This window comes from Diadema antillarum, unplaced genomic scaffold (assembly GCF_040938485.1).
Source record: "Diadema antillarum isolate AM-2024a unplaced genomic scaffold, OU_Dant_1.0 seq00000819_RagTag, whole genome shotgun sequence".
In the NCBI taxonomy this organism is placed as follows: domain Eukaryota; kingdom Metazoa; phylum Echinodermata; class Echinoidea; order Diadematoida; family Diadematidae; genus Diadema; species Diadema antillarum.
In genome coordinates, this window is record NW_027271696.1 from 597,332 (window position 1) to 620,265 (window position 22,934).

A 22,934-nucleotide genomic window follows, 5' to 3' on the forward strand; every position below is an offset into this window, starting at 1 on the left:
AATGATTGGTACATGTATTGTAATTGAAATTGAAATAATGAATAGTTTTGTTCAAGAAGATGAACATGCATAGTTCTTTTTTTTTTTCTTTGCGATAAGATCATGTTGGAGCAAAATTAAGTGCCAAAGTGATGCTGCTGAAATAAGCATTATATACCTGTGTCGAATATGTAAGATTCCATATCATGGTTCTTGAGCATTTAATGGACATGTGTGAGCACATCTGAAATTCCATCAATTGTGAATCAGTTCTTTTCCATGGAGAAATCTCCTTTGAGTCCAATAAACTTTCATATCTCTGAAAATAGCCCTTGATAAAGGCAATTGTGACCATTCAGAGATAGAGAAAGAGAGCATTCAATCATGGCTAAGGAGACAAGATACAGTTAAGCAGGGCTTGACATTCATGGTAGCCTGGTGGCCCTGGCCCCCCAAAATTGATGTTGGGTCACCAAATTTGCTAACAGGTTATCGGTTGTTGGCTGGATCAGACAACTAAAATTCAAAATGAAATGCTATATTTCCTTTTATTTCAGGGCCCCGTCTTATAAAGACTTCAAATCAATCACAAGTCCCCAAATCAATCACAACTTGCATTGCAAGTCTTAAGAAACTTGTGATTGATTTCTATCACAAGTCTTTATAAGACGGGCCCCAGGCCTCTACAATTCTTTTTCGGGCCTCCAAACTTTCAAATACATGTATTTTAGTAGCCCGAACTGGCCACCGGAGAAAAATGTTAATGTGGAGCCCCAAGTCATTTGTTATGTTGAGAAGAAAATTCTTTAAGTATGGAATTCAGGGCAATGTATTATTCAATTCTGTATTATCAGAAGTTTTCAGTGGGGGCTTTTGAAATCAATTATTCTCACTTTGAATCTCAGTTTGATCACCTGTGGACTTTAACATGTACGAAAGAGGAGCACTGTTATTGAAGTTTGATAAAGACTTCTGTCTGGTTTATTTATTCATTTCATTTTTAAATCAGGGACTGGAAAAGGTGATCGAAATTCAGTGGACATGTCACATTTTGTCCATTTGATAAATCTCAGTGTGTGTTTTGTTTTTCCTTTGTAAGAGCCTTGATTTCAGTCCTTTCAGGCCACCCTGTTCCACATTTACCCTCCCATTGATATCAACGATCATTGTTTTTACTGTAGTTGTCCAAAACCTCCTACAAATCATGAAAACCAAGAGCCAGTAGGCCATATTAATATATGACCCCCCTTCCCCCCCCCCCAAAAAAAAAATAGCTTGTACTCTTTGATGTAAGGCTAAACCACTTCCTGTATACGCTGAATATTTCGCGAAGTTTTTAATTTCATATATTTCGCAAGTCAGGTGCTACATGTATTTGCAATTTTAAAGACACACGAAAATATTGACTCTGATCCCCGACACGAATGTGACGTGCACGCAGACATTTCTGCATTCAGTATTGTACTCAACGATCGTGAAATCATTGAGTAGTCCAAATTCGCGAAAATTTAGACTCGCTAAATGTAATGCGTATACAGAACAGCTCTACATGACATATTTTGTTGACATTACAGAGTATTTTTTTGAAGCTGTCGATACCCTCATAACTATAAATTTGTGTGTGTGTGCTGTGTAGATTATTAAGGGAAGTGTTTTATCTGCAACATGCAAACACAATTTTACTTTTTGAGCTGATTTGAAGTAAACATGGTTAATCCATAAATGATGTACATGTATTTCATATACATACCTACATAAAAATGTGTGTGTATGAGTGTGTGTGTTTGTACTCCTATGTGGCTTTGAAAGAACACACCAAAGTTTATAGTCATTTTCAAATTAGCAACATGCCATGTTCTGAAATCAAACTGTCTTTCAGACCTTATTTGACATTCGTTTGTACATTTACAGATGTATCATATTATACACTGTAGTAGTATTGCTGTCACACTCTTCACACACATACACAAGACACACATAAACACCATTCTCTTAAACGTTCAATAGAGCACATAAAAAGAGACAATCATACACATTTCAGTGTGTATCCCATTGACTTGGGTTTTCGAATTGTCTACACTTTGAAAGGTCTTGAAGATCTGTGTAATCCCTCCACACAACACTACTCACAAAATCAGAACCACTTCATGATATTGTACATTCACATTTAATTTTTCAACTCGTGTATTACATTAAGTCACTCTGGCCACTGGATAGAGTTGCACTATAAAAGAGGCTGGCACACTTGCCAATGACAATAAAAAAATAATGAACAATAACAATCATAGTTTTATGTCTGAAGCTCTCTATTTTTTCTTGCTGCCATTACAGCTGTGCTACCCACTTTTCATGTCCTGCAACTTGGTGACCTAAAAGCAAAATGCACTGATTAGTGACAAATTGAGCATGTTGGATGTATGTGAACAACACTGTGGTCATGTAAACATTGATTCTCAAGTTACCTCGCACAGAAACCCAAATAAACCTCACAAGAACCATTTGTCACCTGGCTGTGATGTGGCTTGTGGAGCATGAGCATTGTTAACACTTGATGTCAAGAATTTTGCACTTTCTTGAAGGGAATTCTTTTTACCTGATTTTGTTCACCATACATAGTATGTCATGGAAAGTATAATCAAATACAACCTCTGGAGACAGAGGAAATTACTTTTTTTTTTAAAATCTCCCTCATACACCTGGAATACAATGACTAATTTTGATGGATGGCATAGGTGCAGCAAATCTGGAATACTACTTTGGAAACACAGTAGTTAAGTGAACAAGAAAGTTATCTTGAGGAACTCACAAAATAAAATTTTGGACGATTTACTGACATTCACTTAAACCTTTTTGTTATTTTTTTTTTTTTCTGTTTGCACTCAAACCCTAATTATTGCCTATGAAGAACAATGATGTATGTTGGGTTAATTCTTTTGATTGATAATTAAGGCTTCAACCCAGTTGAATGGCAATGACAATAAGGTGCAATGATTTTTTTGTTGTTGTTGGTATGTTTGTCAATTCTACACCACACAGTAACATCAATATGTTTTTAACAGATCTAGTACTAAATTGATAAGGTTTTCCATTGTATACTTAATGCATTTCTTATTCAATTGTGACCTGGAAACTGACAACAATATTGTAACATTACTCCAAAACTCGCACTACTTCTATGATGAGATTATGATGGTTTGAAAAAAAAAAGCAACAACACACAAAAACGTTCAAATAATAAAGCTGATATCTTCATGTGGCCACACAAACTTGTGCTTTCTACCATAATAAGGATCAACTGAATTCGCACTCATTATTGCAAGTATACCCTGTCACTGAAATTTTCTTTAGGTCTAGGACTATGTCAGTCTCATGAGGCAAAAAAAAAAAAAAAAAAAAAGATAATAAAAAATGATAATAATCCACCAACATTTCATTGAGTATTAGCCTCTTATTGTTATTGTTGCTTGTCAATTTAGTGCAATGTGGAAACTTTGTACAGATCGTATAGAGCAGCTAGTACACGGATGCTAAGTTTGTGATGTTTCACAACTTCACATCAAAGTGAGCTTAAATATAGTACAACTTAAATATTCCTTAAACTCTGCATAATCATTCACATTTTATATTTTTGAGTAGACAATCAATGGCATGTAATTGCTCAAGGTGAATACATCTATCTGCATAAGAAGTTGCTGTGAATTTGCAACTGCTTGACAAACTGCCCTTCATCAATGTAAATACTCATCATTTCTTCAGCGTGCATAGGCATAAATACTCAAGTAATCATGTATGCCCATGATTTTTTATCATGGCCGTTACTCACACCACTGGATAATTGGTGTGTGTTTACACCGCTGAAGGGCTATTTCTCGACCAGTTACAATTAAAACAGCTTGATACAAGAATCATAAAATTAATTTGAATAAGTCCATGTGAACTGTACATGCAGGGCCTTCAGGTCACTGATGTATATGTCGGAATCTTGGACTTGATGATGCTGACACTCTCCTGCAAAAAAGCAAAAAACAAAAGCAATGCAAAACGGGCATACTTCAGATGGACTGAATCTTGGATATCTATACAGGGAACTGGTACTGTGCTTCGAAGGTCGTTGACAGGAAATACCTAAATGGGTTTCATTAATGTATACATTCATATTATATTACAGTACCTGCCTCTGTGAAACAGGACCGATGCATTATGGCTTCACAGACAATGGAGTGTAAAAATTCATTGTTGGAACATAAATCTATGATCACTTCACTGCAGCTGGACCTTTTGAATTACATCATTTCCCTTGAGTTGACTGGAATATGTCATCAGCATTTGCAAGAAGATTTTATAAAATGGGTTCAAGAATGTAGCCAATTGGAAGCGCTGAAATGAGTCACGTGTGCATGCATTAATTTCTTAGTAAATGCACGGCCGGGGCCTGACGTACGTCACAATGTTTACACTAGCAGTGCGCACTCAATCAGTTGTTACAAGTGCGTCACGGGATACTATACGCGCTGTCAATCCTGTAAACAACTTCTAGTTCGGGCTGCCACAACAGCCGGCGGCCTTTCTTGTGCATAACACGTGGCGTACGTATACTCTTATACGTACGTACAGTACTTATGTGCGGGATTTCCGAGTGCGACGTGCGTAAATGTTTGGGACGAACATCTTCGGACATCTTGACTTTTGAGCGAGTGCTACATGTAGCTGACTGGTATTGACCCACAAAGGTACGTGAATAATGCTGTTAGTTTTCGACCCATTTTATAAAACAAATGATGCACAGGATTATTTCGTGGCGTTAGTGGGTGCGCCTCGTGCATGTCGCACCATTGTCAATACTCTCGAGCGCGCCGCACCTTCACTAACACACTCTATCCTGTGCATCATTTGTATAATATTGAATTCAAGGAATGTTCTCATCTGCGCAAGACAGGGAAATTCATTGTGCTTGGCATACTGATACCAAGTGTACATACTCTTGACAAATGAAACACAAATATATTGTGAGCTCGACCATGGTACAATAATGTATTCTACATGTAGTGAAAAAGACCTGATGGCAAAGTATATTTTGTGATTTTAGATCGTAGGAGAATTGGCAAATCTGTTCTGGCAAATACACCATTGCATGAATTGACCTACTGATATAATGTGTTAATCTGACTGATAAGAGATATTTTGTTTTTATCTCTCTCAATATGTCATGTCATGAAATCTCAATCAGCAAATCACACTTGTAAGTGCTCATTCTCTTAACACCAAGAAATCAACATTTACCTTTCCGCATGCTTGTTCAATGTCTTGGAGTGATGACATGATCATATCTTTGTATTTCTTGTCACTTTGATGTTTGGCCAGCTGTAAGGACGTTGATCGGAATCAATAAAAATATAAGAAATATAAGTACTTGGTAATCTACTTGGTGCATTTGAATTCCCTTTCAACCACTGCAACAGCTTATGGATACCCAAAAATAGGAGACTACACGAAACTACTGTGCAAATTTGTTTAGGACATATCATGAAAAATGACTTATACCTATATTACTTCCATATGTAACATCTTTTTCTAAGAAGAAATACATGTACTGCTAATTGTAGCTTGCCTATTGATGTTTTTCACCAATATGTTTAGTATTTAGACAGGTAGACATTATAATTATTTGGGGGAAAATCTAGGAAAAAAATCACAGTTCTTTTATTCACACGAAATGTGAGATGTGCACAATTACTGTAGTACAAAATGTTATTATAATGTGAATTTGAACTTTCCTAGTGTACAAATGTCTGCCTATACTCCATGCCAGGTAGCCCTAACTGTAAGTACTTAGGAGCAGGAAATTCTTCAAACTTACATATGTGAGCACCGACTTGAGATGAGGGTTGAGGTGAGGTCCCACTGCTGCACTGAGTGTCACCAGAGCGCCAACAGCCCCAACGTAGACCGAGTCAATGTTTGAGCCCTGCAAGAGAAGGAGACATCAATCATAAAACTTTGAGATCGGTCGTAACATCTTTGAATTCTAGGTCAATGAGGCATGTGCTGGGTGTAGTCCTTTTTCTTCTTCTTTTAATGAAAAAAAAATCAGAAGGAAAAGAATAAGATCTCCACAATTAAATATAAAAGTAATAAAATTCATTTATATCGAAGCAAATGATTTACACAATGCATTGTAGTAAGGTGGGATCTCTACCAAGTTTACAGTATAGCTCCTATGCTATTTTTTCTATAATCTTTGGAAAGAAACACAGGAAATACAGAGTCTACACACAAGCACAGCCTGGGTTGGTTGTTTGTTTGGTTGGTTGGTTGGTTAGTTGGTCGGTCAGTCGGTCGGTTGGTTGGATTGTTTGTTGTTTGTTTCCTTTTCTTTTCTTTTCTTTGTTAACTCACCAGAGCAGCACGGAGGGGTGGGATGAGTCTTGAGAGGATTGGTACTGCCTTGATGTCAGCATCAGATATCTGGAGCAGCTCTTTAAAACCCTGCTGAGCCACAAACTGATATGGATGCTTAACCTCTTTCAATCCCTAGAGCACATGAAAGACAGATAATAGACGTTTCAAATCCCTATACAGATACTCTCATAAATACTTTGCTAATGCACTCAGATACAAGTTGCTTGTAATAACATATGTGCAAAATCAGATTCTCCACTTAGACATAATTATTTGGATTATGGTAATAGAAGCAAGAAGTATGCAATTTATTAAAGTAAGATGCTCGAGGAACTAAATAAGTTAGGAGTAAAATAATTGAAAAGAATTGAATTGCACTGACAGTTATGAGGAAGCTGTGAATGCTTAAATGCAAGCAATCATGAGACCAATGAAAATAAGTCTTGTCAGAAGGATTACGCAGGGTAAAACTGCTGCAGCCAGCAGACTCAACCATGGACATCATTACTGAAAATTTGTGTAGTCATGTCCACTGAATCACAGCAGCTCCTTAACAGAATAACTCAAGTACTGTATCATGAAATAAATCTCACTCATGAATAGAAATTAGAGAAAGCTATCATACTCCATAAAATCCATCACAATATATTTTCTCTGCACTGAGTTTGCAGCAGCTTGTCACTGTTCAAGGAGTTTCATTGCTTACCTCGGCCAAAGTGATGAGAACTGGATCAAAGGAGATTTCCTCTGGGTTACACTCCCACTGAAGTTTGTGTTTCACAGACCCATGAATCAATCTGTTTGATGTGACAGCAGCAACAAAATGCACAATGGTATAACATAGAAAACTGACATAGATTCACTTACTTTACAGAGACCTATTGCAAGCACCTTCAACAGCATAAACTGTGTGTAATATTAGCTATACATTGAAACCTCGTTATAAAGAGGTCTGATATAAGAAAACAAGTACGTGTATATAACAAGGACAGTAATTTTGCAAGTCCTAACTTGATATATTTCTTGGTATTAGTACACTGATACAGTAAGAAACTTGATACAACATGGTTATTGTAATGGTTGTTAGGTCCTTGTTATAATGGGATTCCCATGTACTCTACTTTTTGTTGGCTTTTAAAATCAAAAACTGGGATTCTTAATCACACATTCTCAATTTCATTTTCAATTTCACTGGCAGTCAATAGATAGACTATTGATGTTCACACAACTGAAACTCTGCTTTATAAAATATCATACAGTAAAATGTAACTGAACATGCCAATTGCAGACCAAAGTCTAGCAATCTGATTTTATTGGAGTACAAAGTGTACATGATTTATTATGTAAAACAACATCCTCATCTCAAGATCTGAACAAACTCCTGTCCAAAGTTCCACTGCACACTATACCTGCATGGCACTCCTCCACTGACGTACACAGTTTCAAATGCTGACTTCGCTTTCTTCTGATTTGTGAACTAGACAATAAGTGTTAAGATAAAAGTAAAAAAGACGAGTCATTAAAAAAAGTTAAGAAAACAGGAAGTAAAACATCAATGTTCATATTTATAATTGTAAATGCCAAATGTTTGTACGCTACAAGCAGACCCCATCTACGCATTCTATACACTTGCACTGAGTTGCAGTATCACTTATCAAGTTAAATACAATAACAAAAAACAAAAAACAAGCGACAACAATGAGCAAGCTTTTGTTGATACTGTGAATGACCTGTTTCTTCATCAACATGTGAAGGAAACAACCAGACAAAGAACAGGCTAGAGACCTAGTTTACTTGATTTGATCTTAACCAACGATGAGGATATGATTAATGACGTCATCATTGGCCCACCCATCGGCAAGAGTGACCATGTGACTATTACTTTTGAGATGGATGTCAGCAACACACAGGAAGAGGAGGAGCCTATTACGAGAAGCTACTATCACGCCGACTATGACAAAATGAGGTCACAACTGAAGGACATTGACTGGAATTCCAGTTTCGAGAATGCTACAGGATTACAGGCATGGGATATTTTTGAGATGACTCTCCACAGAGCTATAGAAGATTGTGTCCCCTTGAAAAGAAAGAGAAAAAGAAACAGACCGGAATGGATGAATAACGAAGCCCTAGAGGCAGTTCGAAGGAAAAAGAAGGCTTGGAATAAATATCGTGACAGTAAGAGAAAACAACATCCTGACGTGAATCTACACTGGGAAGGAGTATATCAGGATAAGAAACATTACTACCTCAGTGATCAGGAAAGCAAAAGCAGATTTTGAAAACAAACTAGCAGAAGAAATCAAGCAAAATGCCAAAAGTTTCTGGAATTATGTGAAGAAGCAGACAAAACCAAAGTCGACAGTACCAGATCTCCAAGCACCGGGTGGAAGATGGGCTAAAGAGGACCAGGAGAAGGCTGAGACCCTCAATAATTACTTCGGAAGTGTCTTCTCTGAGGAGAATACTCACGCAATGCCATTTGTTGAGAGAAAATGCAATGATCTTCTCACTGACATAGATATTACAACTGAGGAAATAGATGACTTGTTGGAGCATCTGGACATCAACAAATCTCCAGGTCCTGATGGTATTCACTCTCGTGTCCTAAAGGAAACACATGCTGAGATTGCCGAACCCCTGCAAATGATATTCACAAAGCTAATCAATGAGGGAAAATGTCCACTTGTATGGAAACAAGCTACGGTAGTCCCTATCTGCAAAAAAGGGAAGAAGAGTGACCCAGCCAACTACCGACCTGTTAGTCTTACTTCCATTGTATGCAAAACTATGAAGAAAATTGTCAGAAATCGTGTCATGGATCATTTAGAACAAAACAAGTTGATGAGTGATGAACAGCATGGATTTCGGGCTGGAAGATCTTGCTGTACTCAACTGTTGGAGGTTTGCGAGGAGTGGACTGATGCAATTGACCAGGGGCATGCCATAGACTGTATCTACCTTGATTACCGAAAAGCATTCGACAGTGTGCCACATCGACGTCTGATATGCAAACTTAGATCATACAGAATAGATGGTACCTTACTTGCCTGGATTAGTGACTACCTTACAGACAGAACCCAAAAAGTGACGATCAACGGGCATGAATCAAAATCTATTCCTGTGACAAGTGGCATACCACAGGGAAGTGTGCTGGGACCAACATTGTTCAACATCTTCATTAACGACCTGCCTTCTACAGTTGATTCCAGTGTAAAACTATTTGCAGATGATACTAATGCACTTGTCAATGTAATGACGCACCCCACTACCCCCGGACATGGGTGCGTCATGGTCATTTTTTGACTGACCACACGGGGTTTTTGACGCACCCCCACAGTCACTTTTTGACGGACCACACAGGGTTTTTGACGAACACCTAGGTCACTTTTTTGACGGACATCCTCGGTACATTTGACGCACCCCCGTATATACTGAAAGGATTTTTGCATACGCTTTATTCAAGCAATTTCATTTCCTTTCGGTTCGTAAACACAATTTGTCAAAGTTTCGGCAAGTTTCCCTTACCCTGGCCCTGTAAGCACCGTACTGTCATTCACCGTACATCACTCTGCTGTTTCGATATTCCGAATGTATGTGCATGCAATCCATAGTCACCTGGCCATACATATGACTTGTCTGCAGATGCGCTGTATGTGCGCGGCCATATCCGTATACGATCTGTATACGATCTTTGATTTTACTATAGTACTGTCTGTGAGGTCGAAATCGGTAACAGTCCGTCTGGCTTGAGATTGAGTATGCGTGATTTCATGAGTTTGTTGGAAAGAAAATGTGAGGAGAAAGGGTGGCTTTTAAGTCATTTGCTTGCCAGATTCGAGCAAGCATTTTTCCCTCTTAGGCCTACTCCAAAACGCTTCCCGACTTTGATTTTCACTTGCCGCGGGAAAGCGCTCACTGTAAATTCACTCGCGGTACGTACGTGTATCCGGTACTGGTAGCGTGCAAAAATGCGTGCAGTTTCCCATAGCCAAGTGCATACCATGACGCACCCCTCGGTTCAGAATAATGCGTGTTATTTTCCATAGCCAAGTGACGTAACATGACGCACCCCTCGGTCAAAAATTTGACGACAATGATGGGCTTTTGACGCACCTCTCGGTCAAAAATTTGACGGACATAGCTGGTAAAATGACGCACACCTGGGTCACAAATTTGACGGACCAAACGAGGAAATGACGCACCCATGTCCGGGGGTAGTGGGGTGAGTCATTACATTGACAAGTGCATTATCTTTTACAGGATAGTGGACTCCAAAACCGACTCAGACTCATTACAGAAGGACTTACATGCAGTAACAAATTGGTCTAACAAATGGCAATTGCCATTCAACGAGAGTAAGTGCAAAGTAATGCACTACGGGAGGAAAAACCACAGGTATGACTACACACTGGATACTGACTCAAATCCCATCTCAATAACATGTGGAAGTGAAGAAAGAGACTTGGGGGTGCTGTTTCAGGAGAATTTGTCTTTCAGTAAACACTCAGCAGATGCTGCCAATAGAGCCAACAGTAAAGTGGGAATGATTAAGAGATCTTTCACAACTCTACAGAAGAAGGGCTTTCTCTCACTCTACAAAACAATTGTGAGACCAACATTGGAATACTGCAACTCAGTATGGCACCCAACACTGAAGAGGGATGAGGACATGCTAGAAAAAGTCCAACAAAGGGCAACAAGGCTTCTTCCTGAGCTGAAACAAATGACATACCCAGAAAGACTCCGAGAATTGCACCTTCCCACTCTGGCTTACAGAAGACAGAGGGCTGACTTGATACAGATGTTCAAAATTCTGAAAGGCTTCGACAGAGTAGATCCCTCTAAATTCTTCCAACTGGCCAGCGGTTCAACAACAAGAGGTCATGGTCTCAAACTTGTCAAACAACGTATCCATTCTAGTCTGAGGCAGTCTGCTTTCTCAATAAGAAATGTTAACAATTGGAATGCACTACCCAAGGAAGTCATCAACGCTACCACCATAAACCAATTCAAGTCGTCCCTAGAAAGACACTGGAGAAACAACTTAATCAAATATGAGTCCTACCTGAGACGGGACAGAACTGTAACGAGGGACAAATAAGCTTTGCTTCCAGTCTCTACACCAAAGTATACTCAAGTAAGTATGGAATTGTTTTAGTGAATATGTGCACAAAATGTTTTCGCGTTCGGGCTGGTCGCAGTTAGGCAGTGCCAGGTGGTGGTGACCTTCTATAGAATCTACTCTACAGTTTAGTGAGTTTATAATAAATTATATTCATACTATTTTAAAGAAGGATTAAAACGAAAATATCGCTTGAATATCCATATATCACACAGGTCACAGCCAACACATAACGCAGTCACGGGCATTTACAACATTGTACTGAATGGTACGGCACAAGTACCCAGTATACTCACTGGATCGACAGTTTTAGGGTTTAGCCGGTCAGAGGGTTTAACACCTCTTGACGTCCCTGCTGCGCCTGAGCTGCCGGCTCGCTTTCCATCGGTGGGCTGCTTAGCACTTCTGCTGCTACTTCCAGACGCCGCTGCTTTTTTGCTCGTAGGTGGACCCCGAGGAGGTCCAAAGGATGACATTTTCAGACAAAGAAACTGGTAATAGCTTCTTAGCTCAGCAAATCGTAACTAAATGACTAACAACTTGGATTATGAGATGATATGAGAAAAGTACAATTAGATCCTCAGAACGTAGCAAGTCTGCTGCTCTGTCCCTGGCTCCTGCAGCTCCGCGAGATCCGAAATAATTACGTTTATTCACATATTGAATACTAGTATATCGATGTTCAGATTTGTATATCGATTCTAAATTTCCTGAGATCCTAGTCACTTTTTTGTGGACTTATGATGCATTATTTTGACAATCCGTGTTCCCTCATTTATGCTTTCTATTATATACCTTACAAGGTGAGGTTAATTACCATTCTCACCAAAGAGTATAGAAGCTAGCTTCTATACTCTTTGATTCTCACTTTCCATTTCCCAGGCTCAAAACCACTGAACTCAAAACCCTTCAAAACCATGATCGATTAACCCACCGGAAATTCGCATGCATTGTGGGATCTAAACAAAATCCTGTTGCTATCACTACGTTCGACAGCTGAGAAAATGTCAGAACTTTGAGTTATTTTGATGGATTTTGAGGATGGACAGCAATATAAGACAATTGTTGGCGGCAGCTCAACAGTTTGGAGGTAGGATATGAGCTGAATTTCTTGAAATGTTTTATTTATGACCTGATCTCTGAATAAAATGCAGACTTGCGAGTGATGAGTGAATGATAAAATTGTAACACTGACGACAGAACACATTTTGCGTAGGATGGGACTATGATGAAGTGGAATAGAAGTGAGCCATGGCCATGGCCTGGGGTTGGTACGCGATGGGTGGGTGATGGGCTGGACTTACTGTATACGCTATAATTTTTGCGTACATAAATTTTCGCGAATTGCCGATGTCACACATTTTCGCGAGTGGTTAAATTCGCGATTGGGGGACCAGAGAAAATGTGAAGTGGCAAAGAAAGTGTGAATTTTCAACTTACTAGCATATAAATGATACTAGTTATACACTGCATGAAAAAGACTTGCCAAACTCTGCGAACTAGTAAGTTAGAATTCAACATTTTTGAAGTGGTTAAGTCCGTCGCGCTAGATTTCTGACGAGTGGTCCCCTTGCGATAATGGATTGGCTCTCTACAGTATTCGTATTAAAGTAGACGTGGATATGCGTAAACAAGCTTAGCCAGTATGGTCTGTTCGGTAAGCCGTGACATGGTATTCTAGTACTGAAATGTTCGTATCATCAAGGCAAGGGATTCATTTTGGAAGGTAATATTTTCGCGTGTTGTTAATTTCGCGAATAGCTCCCGACTCGCGAAATTCGCGAAAATAAAACCCCCGCGAAATATATAGCGTATACAGTACTTAGGTCTATTCCAACTGGATATGATTGGCCAATTCGCCCCCCCCCCCCTTCATTCCAAAGTGAATGACATCTTTCCATTGATATATGGTTATGTTATGAACTTAATACTTATTGTTTCCATTTAATCATAATAATATTAATGGCAAAATCGTGAAATAGGCCCCACCGCATCCGCAGTGCGCGTGCACCCGTGCGTTAGCAACCAAGGGTAGGTCCTAGGCTAGGGTTAGGGTTAGGGTTTAGGGTTAGGGTTTAGGGTTAGGTAGGGTTGTATTTATGATTAAATTGGCCGTTAAATTAGTCGAGGGACATTAGGGAGTCCTTCCGAGAAAAAAGGGAGGACGAAAGATGCTATGCTGTGGAAATCGGCCCCACCGCTGTATCAATTTCGCGTAAACGCCGTTTGGTGGGGCCGCATTCATGAGTATTATACTGTGGAAGGAAGCCCCTCCGCCGTGCTTACAGTACCTACCGATGAACGCCACACGGTGGGGCTGAATTCACAAGTATAAATAGGCGAGCCGCCGTAGTATTAGTACGGACACGCAGTGGTGGGGCTTATTTCACGAGTATGCCATATTAATTTAAACATGTAAATTGTATTAACAATACAAGTGAAATGCCCGTAGAGTTTCTAACGTTACCAATGCAATGTGCATTTAAAGGATTTATAATCTACGGCATCATTGTTTCGCTGTTGATCTTGTTTATTATCAGGTTTTTCAGTAATATTTGGACATTTGCAAATCCCCAATGAAGAATGCAAAACCACTGCATGTAGTCTCATGCGTGAAAGTTTGTTCTTTACAAAAATTAAAACATGAACTATGAAGTTAATGTTTTTAGCGTCTTGCACTCTTGGCAATAAAATTTAGTGTGTAGTGAGTAGACACGTCTACCACTAACTTCAAAAATAATTCGGCATGCATATTTTCAACACACACAGACAAAAAAAGGGAGACCCCAGCAGATGTAGCTTGTACTATAAGTTGTAGATTCAAAGGTTTTTGTTGAGTTGTTGTTGTTTTTTTCTGAGGCAGTTGCCATGGCATAGACTTCTATCTACTAGATCTACATTTTTTATTTATGTGCACTAATATCTTTTTTTAGCACTTTCTTCAAGTGATGCTTGCTGCAAAACTGCAGACATTGCCCCATTCTAATCGAGCATCCTATAGAACTACTGAACATAATAGTTCACATCCAGTTGCTCTGTGATGTAAAGGAGACTTAATGGGGAAACGAATGTGTTATGGTGATATCAAAACCTCTGAATTCTGAACACACAAATGTATATTGATTTGGAATGTTGCAGTCAGTTTTCAAGTCAGTGTTCCTTCAAGGAGTATGCTCAACTTGTTCTGCTACATATTTTTTGGTCTTTTTTTCACAGTCCAAGGAGATGGCTCTTTCTTGCACCAAGCCTATGATCTGCTCAAAAGTGCTGCTGAGGCAAAGCCTAACCCCGACGGACCCCTGCCATTCAACCAGGATCTTTATGTCCTGTGTGCAGAACTTGCACTTCAGGTAAGTGTGTTGTCTATTCCTGTTTTTGATTCCTGGTGGTTAAGAAATCACATTTTTAAAATCAAAATGTCAGCCTTAAACATGGTATGGAAGACTCTATTTTTTTGTTAAAGAAATATCAGTTTCAGTGTACATACTTGAACTGTACTCACTAAATGCTTGTGTATTTGTTTATAAATCTGAATTTTAAAGACACTGTGGCCAAAGTAAGAAAAAGAAATGTAATCCAGTAGTTGATTTATACAGCCTTGTTCAGGAATCATTGCACCCATTGCACAGTTGGATTGACTAGGGTTCTGTTGCAATGAATGAATAAAATTACAATACTGTAAGTGGTATTTTTACTTATTTCTTACACTAGTGAGTTAGAGTGTGAACAAAAACACACATTGTTTATTTGTTTTTGTTTTTCTTGAGATAGAGGTGTTGTATATTTATGAACAGAAATATTTTCGTCCACACAACTCTAAACAGTGAGGTTCACTGAAATTAGCCCAGAGGGAAAATCAATTCTGGAAAAGTTTCCACTCTCACAATAGATTATCCTCCCAGCCCACCCAACCCCCAAAACAAATAGATATTTGCTATATAATACCTTTTCTTTTAATCTCCATTTGTCACACAGAATGGCCTTCCTCACATAACCAAGGAGAGCCTGAAGATGTTCTTCATGAAGACTCCGCCGGCAAACCAGTTTCTCTGCAGAGCCTATCTCTGTCAGGCTCAGCTACTGGCCCCAACATCTGCCAATGATTCTGTAAGAGCTCATCATATTGTTTCACTCATGAATACTGTGATATTTCTTATGATTCTCAGGACATTCTCCTTCTATTATTTTTTAACAGCTCCCACTGCTTGTAAAAGCTGAGCACTGTATGTTAAAAACGATTGAATGTAAGGAAGTTCGTAAATATTGAGTACCGGGTACATTTGCATTCTAAATATAAAAAGCAGTGCCATGACAAAAGCAGGGAAATGGAAAAAGGATTATGAAGAAAGATGCAGAAAAGAAGCATCAGTCTGCTTTTTAGCTGACATTATGATCCTGTGCAATACAGGTTGCTGATATGAGGTGAAGTGGGGGGGTTGGGGAAATAATGAAAATAGTTGTGCAAATGTAAAACTGACTAGGAGCTGCATGCAGGCATGCTGCAGTGCAGGGGATGAGAAAAGCCCAGCAATGTAGAAGTCATGTTCAGCAATGTTAAGTTGATTGATTATTCAGTAGCCTTAATAACTTTATATCATATTTCCATTAATAGGCACAGTTGGAAAAGGCAGTGGTGTACATACTGAAGGCTATCAACTTTGCCAAGGAGAACACAAGGTAAGACAGTGTCAAATGTTGCCAAGTGCTTTGAGGTGAAGCACAAGTTTATTCATCATACCTCACCGTGTCAAACACAGACCCTATATCATGTCATAAATTCACATGAAGTTATCACAGAAAATACCAAACTAGAACCAAGAAAATCAGTCTTCCTGTACGTCCAGAATAGCTGTGCATACATTGATCTTTAGAAGAGCTATTTATTTGTATTTTGGTATCCAATGGGAGAAAAATTATGTCAAAAGACCAAAAATGGTGTCTATCAAAGAATTTTTCGAAATCATAATCACTAGCTAATGATAAGGATAAGAAATGATAACAAAACATGTAGAAATGAGAATAATGCACTTTGATCGTAAGGAAGGTAAAGCGAGACGTGATATAATCACTTGCAGCAAAGCCCTCCTCTTGGAGCTGAAATCATTCTTGTCTTTTTTCCTTGTGTGCGCGTCGTAGGTATCACTTCCTGGTGTACAACGCCTCCGTGCTGTACTGGCAGTTTTGCCGACCCTTCCTGAAGCCGAACTTCCGCCAGTTCCTGTCGGTCAGCCTCCACCACGTGGTCAAGGCTCTGGACGACATCGAGGACAAGGACTACGAGTGGCGGGCCCAGCTCATGCTGGCCCTCATCGAGTGCCACGTCGACGCCGGTCGCACCAAGGAGGCGGCCGAGGTCAGCAAGGCGACGTCGGAGTTCACCAAGACCCACGTTCCCCTCATGTACAAGCAGGTCATCGCCCTCCAGGTTTGTAGTCAGACTAGATAATATTACACGTAGAAGCCACTCCAGATGGAACTAAGAGAAATTCCTTTACAAATATTGAACATGCAATATCTCGAACACAGAGCACAGGCAAATAACAAGTATGCTTTTTCTGTCATATGATGGAAATTTATACCATTTATCCATGAAAACTGGTCAGTCTTCTACAAAGTCTGAGGGACTTTGAGAATCTTGTAAGGAGTATAATGTTTTGAGTGACACAACATTTTTATTGTCTCATCTGCATAGCCGAAGCAAGACATGGGCGTCACTTTTCAGTTGTCATCAGCATTGCCAACAATTTGGTGTACTCTCCATAACATTCCACAGCTTTTGAGTTATGACCACCAAACTCAAATCACAGGTACATAGCTTAAAAATGTCACTTAAGTTTGAATATAGGTGCGATAGCTTTTGCCTGTGAAGTGTGTTTAAGTGAAGCTTGGAGTCAAAATTGTGAGTCTAGATTTTTTTTTTTTTCAGCTCTTGAACAGGTTATTGTTCTGCCAACTTGAATAAGTAAGTAAGTATATGTGCTATAAACATTACCTTTCACGAACACAGACGGGGCAATTTTTTGAATGTTTTTTTACTTGTTGCCAGGTCCGTCACCAGCTCGTGGACATGAACAAATTGGCCAAGGATCTGAAACCCAGTGGAGAGCTCTCTGTGTACTTCAAGCTCATGCGACTGAGAGTGTGAGTATAGGGATCGGCCGTCAAAGTTGGGCCATGTCTTACATTCACAGCCAGAAGTCATTGTGTGGAAGAATTCATCCTTTCTTATTTCATCTTATCTTCAATCAGCTTTTGTTAGAGAATGCCACATTATGTATACACATCACCATGTTACAAAAGAATATCACATATGTGCTGATTGCTCATTAGCTCTGTGTTCCAGTTGACTTTTAATGAACAAAGTAGCAATTAAAAAAAAAAAGTAAATGATTGATAAAAGTTTATTTTCATAGGGTGCAAAATATGAAAGTTCATGGAATTGTAACGCTTCACATGTTTCCACAAGGCATTGTTATTGGTTTACAGCCACAAATTCAAATGAGATTAGGTTGTGCATTTTGGGTATCTATATCCAATATTCAACACAGGGCATGCGAGCAGGGAGAGGTCACCGAGCCTGCCCCCCACCTGGAAAGGATTCTGAAGAATATCGTGCACGATGAAGACTTCTCGCGGTCCTCAAGCTCCATGAGTGTGGCCAGTGGGCGCAAGACGGCCACGCCCTCCCTGCCGGAAGAGAAGTAAGATGCTTTCCATCATCAAGATCTTTAAACACAAAAGAAAACAATATTTAATGGCAAATGTGTGTGAACTCAAACTGCCGTTTGAAAAAATGAATACATCATGATAAGTTGACGTGTGTGTGTGCTGTAGTGAAAAAGAAACAATGGTAGATTATTTTACAGGTGTGTTGGAGGAAAGACCCACAAGAAATGCTGTGGGAGTCTGCCATATGTTCGTTTATGCTTGACTGTTTTACAGCTATGTGAGTATGCATTAGGGTTGTGTGCAAGTGAGCATAACATGCAGAAAATCAGTATAAAAGAAAGCCAACAGCTGGATAATCCTAGATGCTTGTTTATACACATCAATATGTATCTCTAGTGATGTGTTGTCATATTCAATAAAGGCTCTTTCTTTTCTTTCTTAAAGTGTTTTTTTTTTCTTTAAAAAATCTGGATTGTGGGAAACAGAATAGACTCTACATTTACTTTTAGAATCATAACCCTCACCAATGATTAAAGGCAATCTGCCCTTATATTGGGCAATGCATTCACTGATTCATTATGCATAATGTGTGAAGTTTCAAACCATATAATCTTTGCTATGAACAATCTGACAGTACTCGTGTGTAAGAATGAGGCCAAGCAAAGTCATTGCTTTAGAGCAGATAAAAAAGAGACATACAAACATCACATATTTCAGTGTGTAATTTCATGTAACCTTTCAAGTTTTAATCCAAGATTAGTCATATGGAATAAAGGAGTTAGCAAATGATTCCTGCCTAAGATATTCACACGTTGCTTTACATGAAATATTGCAAAATACCTGCTAACAACAACTTTCTCCCCGTCCTTGCCTTGGGTGTATTAATGCCATCATACTAATGTATTCACCAAAAATCAAATAGTCATAAATGTATATCAGTGCTTGAAATATTAACCACAGACACTAAGATGCCAATAAAAAGTAAGATGGGGGCACAAAGTGTGCCAGCATATAGTAATCATTTAAACCCGCTTTCAAATCTGCCATCGTTGCTGTGCTGGTGCATACAGTGTGATGACAGTATACTGTAAAACCAGAAACACTCACGGCATGAAACTTTTGCAAATTGGACCCGACGGCCTCTTTTCGCATCATAAAACTTTCGTGAATTGCCACTGGCATTCAATGCATTGTGTAGAAAGATAAAACATTGGGGCATGCATTTTATATTTTGCAAATCTTGGCTCGTGAAATTCGCAAAAGTTTCATGCACGCAAAAATGTTCTGGTTAGACAGTATAATACACTGAACATTTCTTCTAACCTGTATATCAACCCACTTGCCTGTATATATTCTGCCCCACCCTAGGAGCAAACCCACCGCTCCCACCAGCCAGGGGGCGGTTGATGGGAGGGAGGAGGGGGCAAGCTCCCCCTCCATAAGCTCTGTATTCCGCCTGGCTTCCACTGCCAGCGAGGTGTAAGTTTGTTTGCGTGTTGTAGAGGAACAAAACACTATGACTCTCTTCCACCTCACAATCACACGCCTCATCCAGAATTAACGCCCGCCTCCGTTTCCCCCCGCCCTTTTCCCTCCCCCGCCACAACATTGCTGACACCACTCACATGCATGTGTTTTATGAACCCGTCACTTGTGTGCATTTTGACTGCATTTTATTTCTTCCCCTCTTTCCTTAATATGCTGATATAATTTTGCATCAAACTTGAATTGGTTTTAAATGTTGACCAAAATATAAAAATCCATCAATGAGATACAAAGTGACTGATAATGTTTCCAAATTGTAATGCTGCTATAGAAATTTCTATTCCTGCTTGTGGATATGATCTGATGAGACACATCAATGCACATTGTGCTTTTCCTTTGCAATTTTAATATGAAGATTTCCATGACAATACAGAAACAAGTTTTGTTACCTACATCATGTTAAGGAACACATGATCAACATTTGGCATGCTATGTTTTTTGCTGTGTTTTCAAGTATGTATGGGGTCTGAAAGTTGATTAAAGTGTTAGCTAATTACAGAGCATGATTTTTGACAGGGCTGATTAATAAGTGTTCAGAAATTCTCTCATTGTGTATTGATTATAGTTTTCTCATAGAAAATCTCAGGAAATTATGCATTTGCTGCAAAGATATTTGCTTCTTCAAACTTTTCAATCTTCTTTTTGTCCCTAGGATCAAGGATCCGTAGAATTGTTCTGTTGACTTCAAGTTGACTCTTTGATGATCATTTAGTGGCTAAAGATGTCATACAAATATAGGAATTTAATGGCAGTGTAAAACTTAGTAGCACGCAAAGAACATTTTGAACATCTCCCTTGGGAAGAATATTTGTGTCAATGCAGTAGCTTTTATCATTATCAATCAAGCATGTGAAATAAACTTCAGTTTTCACATCTCTCTCTGTCTCTTTGCCTGTGCTTGTAGGGAGACTATATGTGACCATGCATCTCAAAACGTACAAAAAGTCGCACACACTGATTTTGCGTGAGGACTGAAAATAAGTGAAATGGGTCAACCTAACCGATCTTGACTTTTTCGTATTTTCTAAAAGAGCAAGTGTTCTTTTACATTATGCTAAAATTTGGGATCATAAGACGGGCAGGAAAGTGTGTTTTTTAGCAGTTTATCTCAAACATTTTTGGTAGAATAGTGTGATTAGGTGTGTCTTTAGAGTCTCTTTTTCATTTCTGAAAAACCTTGTACACACTCTTCACTTTCAACTCTAATAACTTTTGAAAGGAATTAAGTGCTACTGCTTTGAAAGTTGGCATTAATTATGGACAGAATGTGTTAATGAGGCATGCCTAATTTCAGTTAAATCTGATACTCCCTTCATTGTTGTTACTCGGGTGGTTTACTTCCTGTTTTTTGTCCCATTCATCGCACAGCCAGCACGGTTAGGTAAAGATTAAGCGCTTGAATAGAGGCTGTACTTCAGAGCCTCCTTTCTCAGTTCATACTTTTCCTGAGGTTGTGCTTTCTTTCCAATAATTAGATAGGTTGGGAGAGTCCATTTGATTTGAGTTATACATCATTTTAAAGCTTAAAGTGTGCTCTTTCAGAATATGGTCTTAACTAAAAATTCATGTCTGGCAACTTTTTGTTTGTTTTGTGGTGCAGGGTCACATATATGAGTCCCGATGCCAAAGATCATAAACTGCTATGAATTATAAAAATGCATATCCTCAATGCAGATGTTTTTGTAGGCTCTATGAAGATCCTTCAGTCCATTGCAATTGATGCTGTGCATGCTCCATTTTGTGTTGCAGCTTTGCCATTCTTTTTAAAGGTTTGCTTGTGGTTGACCATGGTACACTAATATTTTTTTTTTTCATTTTAATAATCATATTCATACCACTCTAATACCATTTTCATCTCATGCTTGCCTAACTTTTTTTTTCCATTCCATTCTGAGAAGATCACAGGCGGATTCTGGTGAAATGTAAGTGTCGAGGCTTGTGTGTTTTCGATCATGAGTTTGTTTCAGTGATATTTAGGTAGTCTAGAGCTCTTGTTGCTTAGATGTAGGTTCAACTCTCGGGTGTACGTAGCGTCATGGTAGACTTTCTGTTTGTAGCCAGTGTCAGTTTCTGTCTTGTAGAGGGGAAAGTGAAGTGCTGCCTATAAGTCCTTGTGACCAACTTTCTGTCCATTTTGCTAGTAACTAGACAAAGTCTTTGACAGATATCATCTCTGATAAAGCCAAAATATGTCATCCTTATGTCATTTCAAATAGTCTAAATCATGGTGTATTTGCTATGTTTAACTAAATACCGTTGATTGTATAGAAAAGTTTGCCAAGTGTGTGTTTTATGATTTCTTCTGAGAGAGAGGTTTGCTCGTAGAGCTAGCAATTCTTCCTTTGTAGTACTGAGTAGCAGAGTTTTCTGTGTAGTGATGAAAGAACAACTAATGCATGTAGAGACTGCATTATTTTGTGGAGCTGTAGATTCAGACCTATATCCATTTTCATACAGTGAGGATCACTATTTAGAATTCGCTAGTCATAGAGTAGATGAGGTGTTTCCTAGACTAATCTTGACGGGCAAATTTGTAGAATATACATTTTTGTAGCTTTTGATGTTCCACTTGACTTTTTCAGTGATCAGTGTTTTGTAGCTTTAATTATTAGTATGAAGTGGGCACTATGGACATTTTAGGTGTCATGATTATAATACTGGTAGTCAACTGCTGATGAAGAGTATGGTGTACATATTGGAAAGGTATTAAAGCTGATTGTGATGGAGTTGCCAATTTGATAGCAGACTTGCAACCAAAGTTTTTCTTTTCTTCTGGCGTTTTTCCTCCGGGGAAAGTGTGTTTTGAATAGGATTTTTTTTTCCCCAAAAAAATTATTTCTTAAATCTACCAACCCATTTGTTTGATTTTATAGTACACATTTTTGTGAGTGCCTACTTATGTTTGAAATAGAAGATAATTTATGGATGGGTCACTAATTTGAGTCACTTGTAGGCCTACATGCCTGATTTGTATTTCAGGTGCTTGTTCATTTGGCAAATATGCATGAAAACAATATTTGTTTGGTGATGAATTAAAGGCAAATCAGTGTGTTGTAGACTTTAACCTCCTGGGTTTCTCTTGTCACTAGAAATGACTATTTGTTGTCCTTTGAACAAATTTTGTTTGCTTCTGAATTTTGTGAGGCTTGGCCTTAGGCTATTAAATCTATAGATGAAAATTAGTAAACTTCCTTGATCTACATACCTTGGTCTGTAC

General features: G+C 38.8%; 2 protein-coding genes across 2 annotated transcripts in view; one reads left to right on the forward strand and one right to left on the reverse strand.

Moving 5' to 3' along the window:
* Window positions 1-3,815: 3,815 nt before the first annotated feature.
* Window positions 3,816-11,979, reverse strand: LOC139739814 (PACRG-like protein). The gene is made up of 7 exons (XM_071650407.1): window positions 11,800-11,979; window positions 7,788-7,855; window positions 7,085-7,175; window positions 6,376-6,510; window positions 5,837-5,944; window positions 5,260-5,340; window positions 3,816-3,987 (listed from the first exon to the last, which is right to left on the reverse strand). Exons 1-7 carry the CDS (start codon window positions 11,977-11,979, stop codon window positions 3,934-3,936), a joined length of 717 nt encoding a protein of 238 aa, XP_071506508.1. The 3' UTR covers window positions 3,816-3,933.
* A 507-nt stretch (window positions 11,980-12,486) lies between these two features.
* LOC139739815 (cilia- and flagella-associated protein 46-like) overlaps window positions 12,487-22,934 on the forward strand; it is a 74,154-nt gene continuing 63,706 nt past the window's right edge. Inside the window, exons 1-8 of the mRNA XM_071650409.1 lie at window positions 12,487-12,593; window positions 14,720-14,853; window positions 15,479-15,610; window positions 16,116-16,180; window positions 16,640-16,928; window positions 17,550-17,644; window positions 18,052-18,204; window positions 19,541-19,651. Coding sequence (XP_071506510.1) covers window positions 12,545-12,593; window positions 14,720-14,853; window positions 15,479-15,610; window positions 16,116-16,180; window positions 16,640-16,928; window positions 17,550-17,644; window positions 18,052-18,204; window positions 19,541-19,651 — 1,028 coding nt within the window. The 5' untranslated portion in view covers window positions 12,487-12,544. The remainder of the gene's footprint in view (window positions 12,594-14,719; window positions 14,854-15,478; window positions 15,611-16,115; window positions 16,181-16,639; window positions 16,929-17,549; window positions 17,645-18,051; window positions 18,205-19,540; window positions 19,652-22,934) is intronic.